Source organism: Polyodon spathula, chromosome 16 (assembly GCF_017654505.1).
Source record: "Polyodon spathula isolate WHYD16114869_AA chromosome 16, ASM1765450v1, whole genome shotgun sequence".
Lineage (NCBI taxonomy): Eukaryota > Metazoa > Chordata > Actinopteri > Acipenseriformes > Polyodontidae > Polyodon > Polyodon spathula.
The window spans coordinates 8,246,022-8,264,386 of NC_054549.1; the positions used below are offsets into that span (position 1 = coordinate 8,246,022).

General features: G+C 39.6%; 2 protein-coding genes across 8 annotated transcripts in view; one reads left to right on the forward strand and one right to left on the reverse strand.

Moving 5' to 3' along the window:
- Positions 1-1,329: 1,329 nt before the first annotated feature.
- LOC121328457 (peroxisome biogenesis factor 10-like) lies at positions 1,330-5,129 on the reverse strand. Of its 3 annotated transcripts, XM_041273131.1 has the most exons (7): positions 4,896-5,129; positions 4,464-4,585; positions 4,186-4,266; positions 3,694-4,091; positions 3,320-3,495; positions 2,853-2,988; positions 1,335-2,393 (listed from the first exon to the last, which is right to left on the reverse strand). In XM_041273131.1, the coding sequence occupies exons 2-7, from the start codon at positions 4,573-4,575 to the stop codon at positions 2,325-2,327; spliced, it is 972 nt and encodes a 323-aa protein (XP_041129065.1). In that variant the 5' UTR covers positions 4,576-4,585; positions 4,896-5,129; the 3' UTR covers positions 1,335-2,324. The 3 variants fall into 3 exon arrangements, with proteins under 3 accessions (XP_041129063.1, XP_041129065.1, XP_041129062.1); XM_041273129.1 differs by lacking the exon at positions 4,896-5,129 and having other exon boundaries at positions 1,330-2,393; positions 2,853-2,985; positions 4,464-4,889; XM_041273128.1 differs by lacking the exon at positions 4,896-5,129 and having other exon boundaries at positions 1,336-2,393; positions 4,464-4,889.
- Positions 5,130-6,611: 1,482 nt separating this feature from the next.
- LOC121328671 (1-phosphatidylinositol 4,5-bisphosphate phosphodiesterase eta-2-like) overlaps positions 6,612-18,365 on the forward strand; it is a 112,933-nt gene continuing 101,179 nt past the window's right edge. The window contains exons 1-2 of one of the 5 annotated variants that reach the window (XM_041273594.1): positions 6,612-7,344; positions 15,951-16,717. In XM_041273594.1, coding sequence (XP_041129528.1) covers positions 16,600-16,717 — 118 coding nt within the window. In that variant the 5' untranslated portion in view covers positions 6,612-7,344; positions 15,951-16,599. Of the gene's footprint in view, positions 7,345-11,642; positions 11,708-13,767; positions 13,982-15,950; positions 16,718-18,365 lie in introns of those variants that run through there. The other 4 variants (XM_041273595.1, XM_041273597.1, XM_041273593.1 and 1 more) reach the window with 4 other exon arrangements.

An 18,365-nucleotide genomic window follows, 5' to 3' on the forward strand; every position in this document is an offset into this window, starting at 1 on the left:
GCGAGACTCTGAAAGAAACCCCAGGAGCTCATCCACATTATCAGCAGGGAAGCCCAGATTGCTCTGTACCATTGCCACTCGTTCAGTTCTCGCAGATCCACTCTTTGGACCGTGTTTGATCAATCTTCCTCGCTGGTGTCCGTCCATTGTGCATCAGGCTCTGCACTAACGCTGAATTCTCTCTCGCCAGCAGAAATCTGAATTCACATTCTCTTTAATCCTTGTGTAATCTAGCAGGAAGGAAAGGAAATCAGTAATTGAATATGTACTGTACAGGGAAATAGCAATTTTAAAACCAGAATATTTCATACCACCATTATTGCACTTTATGCAATACAGTATAACATTGCACTTCGCTGCACATTTTTTTCTGTATCTATCACAGGGTTCCTGGGAAGTGATGCAAACTGACGATCTTGTAAAAAATATATATCAAACATAATATATTAACCAAACAACACTATATATTATAGGATATATATATATATATATATATATATAACGTTACTGTACAACAACAACAACAATAATAATAATAAATAATAATAATAATAATAACAAAATATAATATAATAATAATAATAATGCAATAAATTGGTTTACTCAGTTAATTCTTGTCTAAGAGTAAAAGTTATTGCTGGACTGGTTCTACAAGTGTGTTATTAAGTATGATATATATATATGAGATATATATATATATATATATATATATATATATATATATATATATATATATATATACACATATATACAAACATTTAAAACTAGAAAACTCGGTATTAGCAAACACAGATATCAGTCAGGAGGGATTTAAAACTGTTTAACTTTACTCTAAACTGTAACACATTCCAATCGTTAGCTGCAGAAACTGAAAAACAGCCGTCTCTTTCAACCACAACAATCGCATGCAATACTGCACAGCAACACACACACACGTTGCCACTACGCGACGCCTATACTCACTCTTGAATATCGTTAAGGATTCTCAGTACCTTTATGTCATTTTTTTTTTAAGTCAATGAAAACAAAAATGTTTGCCGTTTTGTTTTTGTCTCCATTGTTTCAAACTCACTGCTTTAGTCTACATTTTCACGACAGCCCGATGGATAAGCGGATCAGACAGATCAGTGACTTTGTTACTTAGTTACACATTGAATCAGCCATCTGTGCAGGGCAGCGCTTTCCTAGTGCCCGGTATAACTGTGTGAAATTTGAAAACACACACACACACAACTTTACAAAAGAGCAGCTATTTTTATTAAGCAACACAATTTACAGTAATTTATTTTTGAGCACATGTATACAGGATATACTTTCTCAGTAACTTATAAAAATTAATTTAATACTGGTATTAAAACCTTACCTTACCGATACGAAATGTACTTCCGTTGTATCTTTCCACAAAACTATGTATGAAAGTCAAAAATCCCAATGAACCCGGAGACAGTTGAACGTACTCTGTTTGTTTTCCTTAGTTTACACAGTATTTACAATTCAAAACTGGCGCCGCTCTGCAGACTTCACTGACAACAGAGACGCTGTCAACCGAGCATGCGCGGGGTCGCTTAAAGGTATTCTGATCAGAAGCCAGTCGCTCATACAACTGTCTTCGTTTCCCATCCCCGTTATATTTGTTTCAGGGGATACAAAAATATTACATGTACACATTGCATTTATTCTGGACCCCCCTTTTTTATTACGCTGCCAAGAACACTTGTTGAGGGCTGGAGTGCAAATTACTTTTTTTTTTTAAACACATCTGAGGGTTGTGTGTGGCTAATGGCCCTTAACGATTACATTCCCGGTAATAGTGATACAGTCCTCTTTGTCTACGACCAGACCGCTTTTTACATAGTAAATACATTAATGGAAAACGCAAAACTGATGCACAAGTAGTTTTATTATTTTTTTTCATAATTCATAACAAGGATTGATTCAATCCAGCTTGTACCTGGAGGCTTACAGTCAATTTACAAAATCAAATTTACAAATTAACAATTACTTCAAACAACAATGTATTGTATCCTTCCCTCTACTATGATCTCAATTAAAACCACATACTCAAAACAAGGTGATTTTGGAGCTGAATATGATAACAACTTGAATTCTTCCTGCAACGGGTATAATCCATCACCAGCGTGCCTCTCCATCACCAGACCAGCGAGTGTAAACTGCTGACTAAACACTACATAATGGAGCAGCTGGTTGTACTATTCTTCCCATCTTAAACTCCTAACACCTTTGGAATATTTGTACTGGCAGCAAAGAGTTATTTAGCATCTCCCTCATACAGAGGAACCACTGCTTCATCGCCTCTCTTTCTTCTATTTGTAATTCCGTAGATACACAAGCCTGTGGGGCTTGAATTTCTCCCTGCACAGCGGGCACTCTTCCTGCAAAAAGAAGGGGGAAAAAAAACTGATTTTTAAAAACAGCTGATTATTTTGTAGTGGATTGCATTAACCTGACTTAAGCTATAGTGATAGCTTTATCTTACAGGTCACCTACCATTGGATGGCAAGCGATCTCCGTGGAACCAGCTAAGAATAATACTTAGAAATTATAATATTCATAATTTTAAAAATGCTCAATCAGATTTCTAACGTAAATCTAGAAGAAGCAAAGTCAAGCAGAGAAAAGTTTCATCTAGAGCCTTCTTCAAAATAACACTAAGTACTAAGCACTAGAAACGCTCGTCTGCTTGACTTTTAGTGCTCACCTTAATAAAATACCATAACCATCCTATTAGGTATTGGCTTGTCTACAGAGTCCTAATGCTTGCACTAGCAAGCCAAGTCTATACGACACGCACGCACATCAGTTTTCACCATTTCACAACTTGCATTAAGCACCTTGGTATTGCACCATTCTGTAATGCACTCCCAGCAGAAGAGGTGGCCGCAGGGCGTGGCTGTGGAGTGACGTCGCTGCTCCAAACACAGGACGCAGCGAGAGGTTCGGGCAGACAGGAGATCCGGAGACGAACTGCTGCAAAACAAAAGATCATTTAGCAGAGGGATTAACAGTGACAGAGGAGGAAGAACCCATTAAAACAAACAAACAAACAAACCAAAAGCATTATGGATTAAATATTTTAAATTTACCAAATAGTTTCTTCAGCCCATATCACAGAGAGCAATAAGACTCTCACTGCTTAGTTTAAGCTATTCCTGGTGCTGAGGTGCTTAATTAGATGCACATCAGCTTGCAATCTATGCACTGATGTTAGTAGTAATACCCAGCTTGGCTCAAACTGTAATGCAATGGGTGCCTTATCTCAGCAGCAGGCTTAACTTCAGGAATCTCAGAATGGCTGTACCCAGAAGAGGCGAGGTTTCTGTATTGTTTCCACTCCTGCCTGGCCCTTTGCCTCTGTCTGAAGTTGTTGATCTGCAACGCAACAGTCAGTGCCAGCTGCAGTACAGACACTGCGCCCAAGAGCTTGTAACTGGTACGGACAGCCCGGTCATCCCCTGGCAACCCTCGAACACGGAGCTGAGAACACAGAAAAGATGCTGAGATCAGTTTTGGGTGCAGCTGTAAAACTGCATTGGCAGACCTTCTGCATACAGCAGATGCTTCTCAATGTGCCTGGCTTTAGCCAAAGAAAAAAAAGACCCAAAACAAGCATCATAACTGGAGATTTTAAACTATGGAGTACTGAAAACAATGCATGTAAATCGATGTACTTACATAGCAAACGCCCGATACCCTTTTCCCAAGGTGGTAAAACGCTCCGTTAATGTAGAAGAGAGCTACATGCAGTCTGTGTGCAAACGTGATTCCTTGCCTCAGAACGTACGTCGCATGAAGAAGCGTCCTCCTCTGTGTCTCTGCGAGTCTCCCCACGGCCCACTGAGCCCTTTCTCTGAAGAACGAGGTCAGATTCCAGCCTCTGGTTTGAGGAGCCCGGGGCCCCGCGGTTTCTGCTTGGAGCTCACGCTCCAGTCGGGCCAGCGTCCTGTCCAGGAGATACGGCACAAAGACGTGAAGGCAGATTAAAGCTGCACGTCTGGCACGGGAAGGGACCTTCCGCTTAGTGGGGTCAACCTGGAGGATACTGACGTACTCTTCCCCGAGGGTTTGAAAACCTGACAAAAAGAATCCAGGCGATTTCAGAGGCACGTCATTGACAAACCATACATATTCAAACAGCTCATCAAAACCCTTTCAATTCGGCCTTGCCTGCAAATGTAGTCAAACAGTAGTACGCAAGGTCTGACAGCAACTCAATCTCTCTCCTCCATTCCAGCCACTTTTTAGATCCTAAAATAGAAGAGATGAAAGTAATAAGATGCCATGTCCCCTCTGCCTTCATTTCCCTATAATAGTGTTTAATGTGCCACTGTCACAGCAAGTGAATTTATCAGACACTGAAAACCACACACATCTGTGCTGGAGCTTACAATGCAATCACCAACCACCGTGACTGCCTACAGTATTAGTAATCGTTTTTGTCTTACCAGCTAATGTCTGAAAAGCTTCACTGGCGTTATTCCGAAGACAGTTCTGGTAATAGTCATCTTTCTGAGTGGATCGGATTATCTGTGGTTGGTTTGCAGGCTGCAGAGGCATCGCGTAAAACCTAAATAACATGGCAGTTCATGGGTTAGACTATTTTCTTTTATGAATGACTGAAAAATATAACGTATTGTTGTTCACCTGATTTTGCAACTATGTCAAGAACATCAACAACATGCATTCTCCACCTCACTGATTCTTAAAACATTTTCAGCATATTTTAGAATGAGAAAACGGATCAGAATTCACTAAAGGTACGTTTGCATGGTCTCACCACTGTACCCTGCAGCATAGCAGGAAGCAATCTAAGTACTGCACTAAAAATATAGCCTGTGCAACACAAACCTCCCTAAATTAGACTAGTCTCATTTCACCTTATAACACAAGGAAAAATGTGTCGAACTTCACATATATTTTACGTATCCCAAAACAGCAGCAAAACGATACAAATTGCTTGAGTTCTGTAGCGAAACAAATCGGCTACGCGGGTTTTGTATTCATATCGAAATACTGCTGCAAACCGATTTAGTGTGGTGCTGCTGGCAAATTTTACAATTTCAAAAACCTGCCTCCTATTGCAGGCAGTTTCCTGAGATCCTAGATCCGCACACCACCCACCAAAATACCCGGATGTCTGCTTTATTTACATCGAGCAAGAAGAAAAGTGTGTGGAGGTTAGGGAGAAATTAACAGCGCGACCTAGCGGTGGTAAATTGAAGCATTAATTAATACTTTAACCCATTAAATACCAAATAAAACTGTCTTTATATAAAAAAAAAAAAAAATCAGAACTCAAGCTATATTTATGTAATTCGATACATTCCATTTTGACTTTGTTTTAAGTTTAACACAATTAGAGTAAATTATCATAACAATATAGTTAAAGAGAACATTTAAATAACAGGTAGATGGCTGTTAAGAATACTGCATCAAAGTACAAAGTAGCCTGTCCTCGAATGAGGAGAACAGAACTTAATAGGTTAATAAAGCGTGACTCCCCTTACAATGCAGCTTAAACTTTATGATAATGCATATTTTAATAATTATTACTATTAGTGGCACCACAGATTCCTACCCTTAAAACTATTCCCAACTGTAAGCGTAGCTGGTAATATGTAAGTCTATAAACGTACTGACACACGAGTCATGCTTATTTAAAATAAAAACCTTTTACAAGTTATAATTCTGACAGCAGTACCATTCTTCCCAGTACCGTACTGAGCAAAATAAAGAGGTAATTTTCTACAAAACTTCCCACAAGTTTAAATGCTGATTTTTTGTTTAAGCCAAAATTAAATAGAACCCTACCGTACTTACAATACTGTACACAAGCCCAGCAACAAACAAGACAGCAAAAGGAAGAGATTGACTCAGTGGCTGTGTCACTAGACATTGATTAAATGTGTGTGTAGTGATCAAGCTGGCATAGACAATATCGAAGTTTACTGTGGTAATGTACATCAGAAATTTGTAGTAAAGCACATGAAAATGATGATAAAAACAAAAGCAAACATTAATACTGATCCATATTTACAGAAAATTTGTGTTGTGTGGAAAATTGTGTTTAAATGAGCTCTCACAAAAATGTCCTTTATTTAAAACGCTTTCAAAGTGTTCCCATCTCAAACGGCCCGATATATAAAGCAGGCTTTGTCATTGATCAGATAAATCAGCCAGAATGGAAATTACATCAGATTTTTCTTGTGGATTTCTTTTTATACAGAGAGCGACTCAAACAAGCTGATGCAGTGAATAGAAAATGTGTCTATTAGACAGCCAAGGAATTATGAGATGGAGTTGCCATCTGCCTCTGTTATTCCCTGGATCGTCCTGGTTTAAAATACCGGTACCATAAATTGAGCACATGTGAGATAAACCGGGACACAATATCACTGCAGCAGAATATGAATGCGTTGTCAATACTATAGTGGTAATATTATCAAGATTTCAACGTTGGAATTATATAGGATTACTAAAGAGGGTTTAAACTTTTAACAAACCCATTTCGATGTCCCTGTTTTTAGATAGCAACCCTATCATGAGATGAGATATGGAAAATCCTAGTGGGATTTGCTTAGGAATCCACATCAGCAGAAGAAGACAGGGAAGGATTCAGCGTGCTTTGGCCTCGGGTACTGTCTTTTGTCAGTAAGCACTGACATTACAGCTCAGAAGTGCTGATAAGATAAATTAGCACTAGCACGTTTTAAAAGGCACTGCATTTCCAGTCCTGGAGTTAAATTTCACCCGGCCTCGTCCATTGCAGCTCTGCCCCACCTGCTGGCATTGAGAGCACTGTTCCTCAAGGAAGCACAGTCTGTAATAATTAACTATTCTGACCTTTCCCCACACACAGTTCTCTTTCAGCGTGCCCCTGCACTTGGACTTTTCTTGTTTTAGTTTAATTCCAATACACTGCTGTGTGTCAGTCTTCAGGAGTTTTTCTTTTCTTTTTGATGAAGAGGGATTCAGTTACACACAAGACTCCTTCGCCTGAAACCTGTAGAACCGGTTTCTTTGTGTTTTCTTCTCTGAAAGCAGCCTACAGTATTCTCTTCATCTTCCGTGTGAGCAATGCGCTGGCAGCAAGCGGTCACCACTCCCACTCTGATAAAAGTGACCTCGGAGCTGTTTGATGAAGTGCTTGGAGAGGTGGTGTGGGCAGGACAGCCTTCACTTTGCACGAGGAGGTGGAGTTAGCTGCAAACTTTAGTTTACTTGCGACTTCTTGCAGAATGAAAGCGGACACAGCGTGAAGACAACGCACTTAACAAGAAGGCAGGCTGGCTTTTCAGCTTTGCTGAGCTGGAAAAGAAAAAAAAGGTAAGTGGAATTGATTTGGGTGTCGTTTCTGCCGGTTTGTAAGGAACTAAATGTTTACTTGGGAATACAAAGGTAGACGTGCAGAGAAATCAGGGACGAGTCTAGTTGTGTTACATTTCCAGGTGCAGCTGCATATGTTTCAGAATCAGTCAAAGTCAAGTCATTGGAATTGCATTGTACACGACCTTACAGCAATTATTAGGGAACATCACCTCTTTATAAGGGTAACAATTCACTGAATGGATAAACAGGTATCCCTTTTATTGTGAGGAAACCAGCATGTAAATTATTTCAAAATAAGAACCACTGCTTTCATATACCAGGAGATGGACAATCCGTCCATTCGAAATTCAAAATAAGTATTTGCATATAAAAGTTTTTGTGTTACAGGTTACAGATTTACAGGTCGATGTTATAATAGCCATATATTCATGAATCAATGTGTATATATATAATATATATATATATATATCTATAATATTGGTGTGTGTGTGTGTGTGTGTGTATGTATATATATATATATATATATATATATATATATATATATATATATATATATATATATATATATATATACACACACACACACACACACACACACACACACACACTCACACACTCTGCCACTTGTGTCAAAACATTTTCACATCACGGTTTTTGAGGTGTTTATTGTTCACCTTTAACTCCAAAGGAAGGTCTCAGTGGAAATCCTTCAGGGTATGTTTTTCCGTGTCATGCAGATGCACAGCGATCTGATAAGGGAGAGCTGTTTGTAAACCTGACACGCATTGTGCAATGATACCACCGTGCATGGTTTGGAAGTTTGTGAATTAAGAAGGCTTTGACGCGCAGTCTCAGCCCTGTCTGACAGCAGGCAAGGCAACCCCTATCAGACAATCTGTGAGCAGTCCTCATTGTGAGCCGGTAATCGGAGAAGTAAGCGTCTATTTGCATTGATTTGAAGGGGTGTTAACAACTATGGGGGCAGATTCAATCAACGAATTCAGTGCAGCATTCGGGCTTGGGTTATCGCTCAAACCGCCAAATCACACCGCTGCATTGAATAATCATTTTATTATACCTTAATTTAAAACGCATACATACTGTACAGTGCCAAAGTATGTCACGGAATGCTAGAGCATGGAAATATGTATGCATGCTGTATTTTGTATTGAATCTGTTTCCTATGTTAGGGTCTCTTTTAATGATCAAAACAGGGGCAGGATCTGAATATGACTCTCGCTCTTTAACTCTGTATTAATCCTGCTGGAGATTCACTGACATCACTAAATACAATAAAGACCTTGTTACTTTATTTCAAAACGCTACAGGAGACCTGCGTGTCAGTCAAAACACTAGCGGAATGATTATCAGTGTGCCTTCAATGCAATAAGTGGCTGATGATAACAGCTGGAGACAACAGTGGGAGATCACTTGCCACATGTGCAATAAACATTACTACAGTCCAGTTATCAGACACAATGTGAGGAAGGAAACTTTACCCACAGGGGGCCAGGCTGTAAATAAGAACAGCTTCACTCAGAGAAATTACTGCAAGGGTAAACATGAATGATCATTTAGAGTCCCCTGTTGCCTTCCTTTGACTTATCATTCATATATATATATATATATATATATATATATATATATATATATATATATATATATATATATATATATATATTAAATTTTATGTTTGCAATATAACCCAGTCATTTTGTTTCCTGGTTTTTTGTTTGTTTTTTCATTGTCAGTGCCGGAGTCTTTGTTGTATTAAATGTGTCAGATACAGTATTGTGAAGATCTCTAGCTGCTGTTCTAATATCAGTTGGCAGCTACTAGTCCCAGGCACTCAAGATGGGTTACTTACTGCTGAAAAACATGTTTTTGGAGAGATGTGAAAAACACAGGGACAGGATTTGAAGCGAGTGCAATTTCTTAATATCCAGTAATACTTAACGAAACTTGATAAAAAATGTATCTTAGTATTATTGCATATTTTAATATTGAATGTTTATTAAGTGCTGAATATTACCAGCGTGCATATCCTTAACTAGAACACATCAATTCCATTCTGCAACCTAGAGCAGGCAAGATAAAAGACTTTACAAAACCCGCTCACAACATAAAGGCAGAACAAAAGAAAAAAGAAAGCAAGCAAGCAAGCACCCTGCAGATCACTAGATCTGTGAATAGCAGACAGTGTTGTTGTCTTGACCTTAGTGCAGTGAGAATTGGGGTGCAGAAAATAGTGGTCTTATAATCCAAACCGAATCATAGTCTTAATCTGTTGATTTAGTCACTAAAGTGCTACTGTATGTGCTCCAGACTCACCTAGTTGTGAGAAAGGATCCACTAGACAGATGGTGATACAAGGAAGGTCACTCCGGATTCATTGTCCCAGCCCCTCTATGCAGTGGAAACCCTGGGGAAAATTGTAGGGATTAAGAAGGGATTCGTGGCTTCTATGAAACATTGTCTGCATTGTGAAACCAATTGAAGGTACAAGCTTAAAGGCAATGCAGTCTGTGTCAATAATACTGCACAGGAGGCCAACTGTATGAAGGACTTTCACTTGAGATATGTTTTTAATGATATCGGATCTGCTGCTGTTTTCTTCCTTGAATTTCGTCAGCAGTTTGTCGCTCACACAGATATGTACAGTAGCTTTCCTGTTGCCTCTGTTCTTTAATTCCCCCCTGGGCGCACTCTACACCAGCTGTGACAGAGAGATAACAATCAGTTACCTACCTGTTTATCTTACTCACAAAGCCACCAAATGATAAAAGAGCGCCTGGTCTGCAGTAAAGATTGTCGTTCAACCTGGACTATAAGCATCTATTAAAGTGCGATTGTTTTGGGCAGTTCCTGAGATCTATTCCTTATAATTAGGCAGTAAAAGGAACACCTGATTAGGAGGAAATTGCTTTTTAACATCTTCCTGGCAATGGATTTTTACTGCGCCTAGTAACCCAACAAACTTGTATGCTCAGCTGAACAGCAGCTTCATTTGCCTTGTGCCATTCTTCAGTGCGCAGTTAACACAGCATCATGAGCAGAAAGCATAGGGGGCACGCTACTGTTCTGCAGACCATCACAAGGATCCACTCACTCAACCAGTTTACTAAGAGACACATTTGCACTCAGCTAGCATGCTTGTGTACAGTCTGTATCAATAATATTGACTTCTAACTGTCACCACTGGTTTTATAGTGCAGTGAGTTTAATCAGTAAACACCAAATATGTATTCAAATAACATTATGAGCAGGCCAGGGGGTTGGCCTCTACCCCAACGGGACAAACCACAACTGTAGTGTTTTGCTGTGCTTTAGATGGGAAACCATGGAATTTGCCATTCTAATTACAATCCGCTTTTCTGCTGGTTTGCCCGTTGAAGATGACCTGGACTTTGTTTCTGACGTTCTCTGAACAGATGAAGGAGTAATTGCAGAGATTGGCTTGCTCTTCTCTCTAAAATTACACACAAGTGCCCAAGGTCTCAGTCTTCATCATACTACCGTGCAACCGGGACAAAGAAAGGTGGGGGTAAAACTGCACTAGTAATATCGCCATTGCTTACAGTGGTTCTGATAATAGGAAGGTCTTGCGTTCACCTGGCTGGTTGATATGAGCTGGCAGGCAGCAGCATGCCTCCCTGCTGACAGCGCAAGCTGCCCACAGCCATTGCTTCCTGGGTCTGTTCATATTCACCTGAGTGTGAAGAAGCAGGTGCAGCCTTCGTAGTTTGGACGAAGGCTTTTGTCCTCTTGCAGGATGTTTAGAAAGCGAACGGGGTCAGCTGAACTTCATCCACTGAAACAAAGGGGTCATTGCTTTTATCCACCATTCCTCAAATGCAAAGGAGACAACGCATGCACCCTTACAGAGAGTTTAAATATGCTATGCATTCGCCTTGCTTTACCACGGTCCTTACCTTGCTTTTCCAAGATTCGCTGGATGCACATCAATGTGTTCCCTGCATACAGTTACACTGCAGTTAGCATTTATTCATGTTTACTACAAGCACTTAACACACAAGTGAGGATGGAACGCCATACATTAACAAGACCATGCATTAAAAAAGGCTGCAAAGGTGGGTAGCCCAGTGTAGGATATTGTGCAGCTCCTGTGCCTTGTGTTTTAAAGTGCATTTCAAAGCTAACACAGCACCAGATCCGTGTGCACGTTAAATGCAGCTAGTTAATGTTTAAGATGGGAACACCCACCAGGGATAAAGCGATCAAATGATAACAGCTTCCTGGTGTGGAGAGCAGAGAGCATGTGCAGTGCCAGTCCACAGCGAGCAGGGCTTTAGAACTGTGAAGACAGGGATTCTCAAGGGGATCTGCATTGCACAACAAGGTAAAGGGCTATGCTTTTGTTTTTCTTGGGTGTACTGTCATTTGAGTGGAATCAAGTTATGAATTGGTCTAGTTAAGTTGTAGCTGAAACTGTCTTGTTGACTCAGTTTGAAGTGTTTGAAGTTATGGATACTGCTGTTACTATACTAAACTTACAATGCAATCACAATAGTGGTAATGTCAATATAACCATGGCTATATAACCAAGGGAAACTTCATAATTGCTGTACAGATTTTCCATGGAAAACTTTTACTAGGGCGATTCGTTACAGGGGATAGATATCTTAATGGCAGCAGGATAGGTGATTGGTAAAGAAGACACTCATTTAGTTTGAATTGAAGCCATGACTGCAAACACAAGTGAACGTGAATTAAGCAGAAAACAGAAACAGCAATACAGTACACTTATTATTATTATTATTATTATTATTATTATTATTATTATTATTATTATTATTTATTATTATTATTATTATTATAGGACATATGACATTAAAACATGTAAGAAATGTAATATTAGGGATATACCAAGGACTTTGTAATGCTATGCTGTTTGTAATTTGAAAAAGGTTATTTATTTACTCAGTTCAGCCACTATGTCCAGCTGCAGCCCGACGCGCTTAAAGAAAGGCCCTTTGTGTCAGCCTCACACTGTCAGCCGGCTCTGTACCAGTTTGAGACGTGACCTTTTCAACAGTGCCGAATGCTAAATCATAAAATAAGGACGGCTGAAGATAATTATTTTTTGTCGTCGTAGAAAATGTATTGGAAATGAAAGTTCAACTGCACGATGATCAGGGGAGTAGTGACAGTGCGTTAGAGTACATAGTATTCGATTTCTATAAAAAGGGTCTCATGCCGTATTGTAGAGTTATGTCTGTTCACGGACTGAGAATAAGCCTACACACTTGGGTTTTTCTGGACAGAAGTGTGTCGATTTTCGATTGAATTTCGAGAGCAGTTCTAATGTGGTGTTATGATTTGAGTTCAGTGCTTTTGAATCCCCACCCTAAAGATAACAAACTGAAAGCTGTGCACAGCATTCACGTCAGCTGATATCTACTGTTGTTAGTCTGTTGTGGTTCGATGCAAATCGCTCTGCAACAAAGAGTCCACCCTACATGAGGGGCACATTATTACGCAGATAAATCTTATCCGCTTATCTAAGTGTTTGCAATGTTTGAGGTGGGAAAGAAAAATAACAACTGTAAGATTCAAATGGCTGCGCTGTGCCGAGGACGAACGGGGTCACCCGAGCTTAACAGCAGGGCCACTGCTCTTTCCAGCAAGACGCCCTTGCTTATTTAAAACACTGTTTTGGTTATGTGGTTCAAACCAGTTGTTTTGCGAGGATATTATAGAGTTCAGGTTTAATATCACTACTAAGGGACTGAAGTGAGGGCTTGAACCCCATTATACTGTGGCCAGGCATTTCAATGCTGTAATAATAAGCAAAGGGTGATATTAACACAGTGATATTAAGCAGGTTTGACTCTACATTGATTGAAATTTAATGCAGATGAGTGTTTTCACAGCTGATTAGTTACTATGTAATTCCATGGTAATTAAAGTACTGTAATAACAGTAGGCACACCAGTAGCGACTCCCAGTATGTGGTTGTAAGCTAACTGGAAATACAGAACTTTTAAAAATGTTTTTTAATGCGCTTTACCGTACCTCTCTGGCCTTTATGATGTGCCTGTGCTTTACCATGCTTGTACTGTGCGTTATTACAATTTGCTATGCTTTAACGGTGATCAACTGTGATAAGGGGAGGCACATGTAACCAAAAATGCCTGTAACCAAAAAATAAATTTTGTTTGGAACCAGAAAAAGATCATTAATTATGCAGAAGAGAAAAATCCTAGCTACCAAGTTATTCGGCAAAAAACACACACACACATACACACGTGTCCATATAAGGGCTGCCTGCTAAAACCATGTGATTCTGTCATTTCCTTGAGCTCTGGAAATTTGTAAAGCAGCGTTTCGTCACCTGTAAACCCCCAGCCCTGTTAGCTGACACCTCCCGGTATGTCGGAGTGCGAGTCAAGACCTGCTCTTCACTTCCCTCAGTCTTAACTTTCCACCCAGACTGTGTGAGGTTACAGTGCTCTCTGACAGCGAACTGTCTCCAGTGTCTCTATAAAACACAATATTTTCTTTCTGGAGCATTTGGGAAACTATAAGCTTCTGGGGTGGAGAATCCTTGTCTAACTGCAAGTGTTTGGCTGAGGGATCGGTGGATTGAATGAAACAGAGACCAAAGTGAAAGGTAAAAAAAAAAAAAAAACACTCCTCACTATGCAAATACTGCAGAGAAGCCATCCTACAGATTGCTTATTGTACAGCACTTAAAAACTCTAGAGCAGTGTTGTATGTCGCGATTTGGTTGGTGGTTTTAAAACAAGTAAAGGTAGTGAAGAGTAGTTCTTGTTTTTTTTTCTTTCTTCATTTTCTTAAGAAATGATTAGTTGTGATCGTGCCAGACTGAGACAGTATAGTATCTCAATGCTTCTGACTCGGTTGTCAGTTAAGAATCCTGGATAACAGGCTGAAAATGACTTATGTTGTAAATTGTAATTGCTTGTCCAGTTAATGAAGGGGTATACATACATACACTTGCTGGATTCTGTTTTGTAGGTAAATGTTATATTTAAAGTTAGATGGCAGTATATAGTATTGCTGAAGCAGCTCTTTTTTCAAAGTAAACGTAATGCTCATACTTGAGAAAAGAGGGTGCTTGAAAAAGGAGCGGCTTAGCTTTGACCTTTTAGAAGTTTGTAAGGTTTCACCAGAGGGAGTCTCGGTGCTCTTGACTTCTGACGTGTGTATTGAACTATGTTGTACACACAGCATGTTCTTTGCATTGTTCTGACCTTCAAGTCCATGTTTACTATCCTGGGCTTTGCTGCTACCCTTTTACTGCGTTTGTTCAGGGTTTTCACCTTCAACCTGATCAGTCAACTATTCTGTACAACATTTGTGAAGACACATTGTAAAAGACTCCTCCCGGCTGACACAGCACTGATAAGTGTGTGAGCTTTTAAGGGGCCTAAGGCTGTGAGATAGTATTTCATTGCACACCATGCATTTGTGCCCATACCTGGGCTGACACAGCCTGTGGAAGCAGTACTGTTTAGGGTGACTCTTTACATTAAGTGCCTCTGGTTGCTGTGTATTTACATAGTAGTTACTTAGTATATGCATGTGTATTTACACATAATTACAATGTTATTATGCATCGTTCCAGTGTATTTAATGTGTAAATCTTTTTGCAGGATATATGTAAGTATACAATTGAAAAGGGTTAGGGTTAAGGATCAGGTTGTATCGTGCAAAAAGATTTCACGTAAACTACATTGTAACTATGCAAAATCTCATTGTAATTGTGTAAGTGCACATGTATTTACAAAGTAACTAATATCTCCTTGCACAGTCCATGCGTCCTGGAGAGAACGCTTAAGTACAATCATAAACATGCAAATAACTTTATCATGCCATATGGAAGCCAGGGAAAGATGTTAATTCTTGATATACCTCATTTGACTTTTAAAATGGAAGATAGCTGTAAACATTCATTATTTTATTTTTTATACAAATTAATACAAAAAAAATCAAGCAAGGTATTGCTACAGTGTATCATTCTGCGTTATCATGGCTGTTGTCCAAACTGCTAAACTAAGCTTTCACAAAAGCCCTGCCACCTGAGTAGTGTCTTTCAATACCAAGAAATTAGTGACTAAGAGAATTATGATAATGTTGAAAGTGCCCCCATTGGAACATGCCTGCGCAAGTTAGTGTAAATCCTTCATTTCATTTCTCCTTACTGAATAGACCAGTGATATGCAATCGCAATCCACTGGCGTAGAAGCTCTGTCAGTCACTGAACAGGGTTGTGTTAGGTAAAGTAAAGCAGATCATTTCCTGGCCAGCAATCATACAGCTGAGATACACAATTAGGCATGTGATACAAGATCCTGTTTTGCTAGAGGTTGTCCCAATGCACGCTTTGGCTTTCAATAGGAAATTCAATAGCAGTTCTAAAGCTGAGTGAACACGAAGCCACTTTGTGGCTTGGAACTTGGTTTCATGAGACTAGCTTTCAGGTCACTGCATGACACACCAGGGGAAACTTGGGTCTGATACAGCAAAGTTGGCCTGCAAATAAGTAAAAAAAAAAAAAAAACTAGAAGCTTTTTTTGTTTCACCTGCCCTAACGTTTACCTTTTCTGCTTCCAAAGCACAGGTATGCTATGTGGGCTTCCCAGTCAGACAGGCTCCCTGGCTTCCATTGACGTTGTCTGCAGGCCCAGCAGAACCCTGCTGCTCGTTCTTCATGGCTTTCAAAGCATTGCCAACGTGATCGAGGACGGGACACGAAGAAAAGCAGCCACTTAACAGCTCTCCTTCCTTCCAATTTCCACTGAACCCTGAACCCACTCATTTGTCTGAGGATGTCAAGGAGAACATTCACCCTGCACTGGAAATAAAAACAAGCATGACTGATTCTGTATCAGTATAACATCAACTTATTATTATTGTTTTGTTAATGAGATATTAAAAATAACAGGGTGTTATAATGAGGCTGTTGAAGCACTGGGTGAGATACATGTCCTTTGAGAAATAAACTTGAACTGCGAGCAACAAAAAAGGGCTTTTGTCTATTTCTGCAAACACAGACAAAGTTTAATATCTGAAGGAAACTGACAGTCCGAGAAAGGGAATTTTTTGTTCGACTTTGAGCTACTGCGAAACCTCTTTATTGAAAAAAAAACCCAACTGAGGAATCGGTACCTTAACAAAATAATTTTGGGGAGTCCTGTAACGCTCAGAAAGGGCTCCAACTTCTACAACATCCCTCCCGCAGGAATATCCTAGATTGGGTTCAGGATGATGTCTGGGAGCTCAGCAAAGGTAAAGTCAGAACCTTGGAGGGAGCCTGGAATCTCAAAGCCCACCAGCTTGCACCGCTGCAAGTCCTTTCTATCTGCAAACTTCATTGCTGTGGGTAAGTGCAACTGCTATCTGTGAAAACACTGAAGAGTCCTGTGAAAAAGAAAACTGACCTAGCACAGTGCTTCTGTTCCCACAAACTCTCTCTGGCTTTATAAACGGCTTTAGGTCATTCTATTATTGGATGACTTACTAGCTGTTGTTTGAATACCCTAGTTAACCCTTGCCAGTCAGTAACAGCCCCCAACCAATAGGAGGCTGTGTGGTCCAGTGGTTAAAGAAACAGGCTTGTAACCAATAGGTCCCCGGTTCAAATCTCAGCTCAGCACACTGACTCATTGTATGACCCTGAGCAAGTCACTTAACCTCCTTGTGCTCCGTCTTTCAGGTGAGACGTTGTTGTAAGTGACTCTGCAGCTGATGCATAGTTCACACACTTTAGTCTTGCATCTTGTAAAACACTTTGTTCTGGTTGTCCACTATGAAAGGTGCTATATAAAGATTATTATTATAAACAAGGTAGCCTTATTCAGAAATATTTCATAACTTCAAAACACTCAAACACTCAGTAAAACTGATCAGAAACTCAAGTCAAGTAGATTAAAAAGTTTTGGCTGAAGAACACAGTACACTGAAGACAGCTGAGATGTTTGTCTGCTTGACTGAGTTTCTCAGAAGTTTTACATTCGCTTTCTTAAGAGCCTGCCCCTGCCTTCTAGCAAAGAGCATCGTTTACAATGAAACTGGGAAAATACTGTTTGCACTGTTTTTATAGACTTTGTTTCATATGATGACGGAAGCGAGGATGTCATTATATGTGGAATACACAGGATGCTTGTGCTTAATAGGAGCTGTCAGGCTATCAGTGATCAGTGCTGATTAACTCCGCTCACCTTTGCTTCTTGTGTGCGCTATTGTTCATACATGCTGGCTCTTTCACAAACCCCTGCTTTGTGTTTTTTTTTGCTTTGTGGGAGTTCAGAGCTTGAAAAGGCATATCGCTCTTATTAAATTACCCACAATGCATACAGTGGTTAGCAGCTAAGTTGGAGGGCCTTTTACTTTTCTGGGAGAGGTGAAGATAACTATCAATATGAATGTTTATAAAAGTTTTTTTTTTTGGGATGTACACAAATGGTATGAATGATTTAAAATATAATTTATCTCGGGGCGTTTCGACAAAAGCCCTTCTGTAGCTGTGTGGAAAGAAAAGGAAACACAGTGCAATACACCTGTTATTGTTTTCAAGAGCCCTGTGGATGATGTCATGAGTGTGTCAGAATAGAATGTTCATTCCAAGAGTTTCCAAAGTTCCTAGTTTGAAGATAAACTCATTCTGCTTAAATCTTGGGTTATGTTCAATTTGGCAAAAAAAAAAAAAAAATCTGTTCAAAGCGATTTGGTATTTTCTGTACCCCAAAAGTCACATTTGTATTTACTTGTTTTTTTTTTTTTTTTTAGCATTTCAGTTGTTTATAAGGTAGTGTACTGTCGAACTTCCGCTTTCCACAGCCTATAGAAAAATGATTAAATAAATTCAATTCTACCATAATCGTTTTAACATGTATAGACCTTACCTTAGAATTCTACTGAAACCCACCGAAAATTCTATAGATCTGCGCTGAGTAATTAACTGTCTACAGACATATAAGGTCATCCATGAGTCAGCTTTCGTCTCCCCAGTCAATGTGAAGACGGCATTG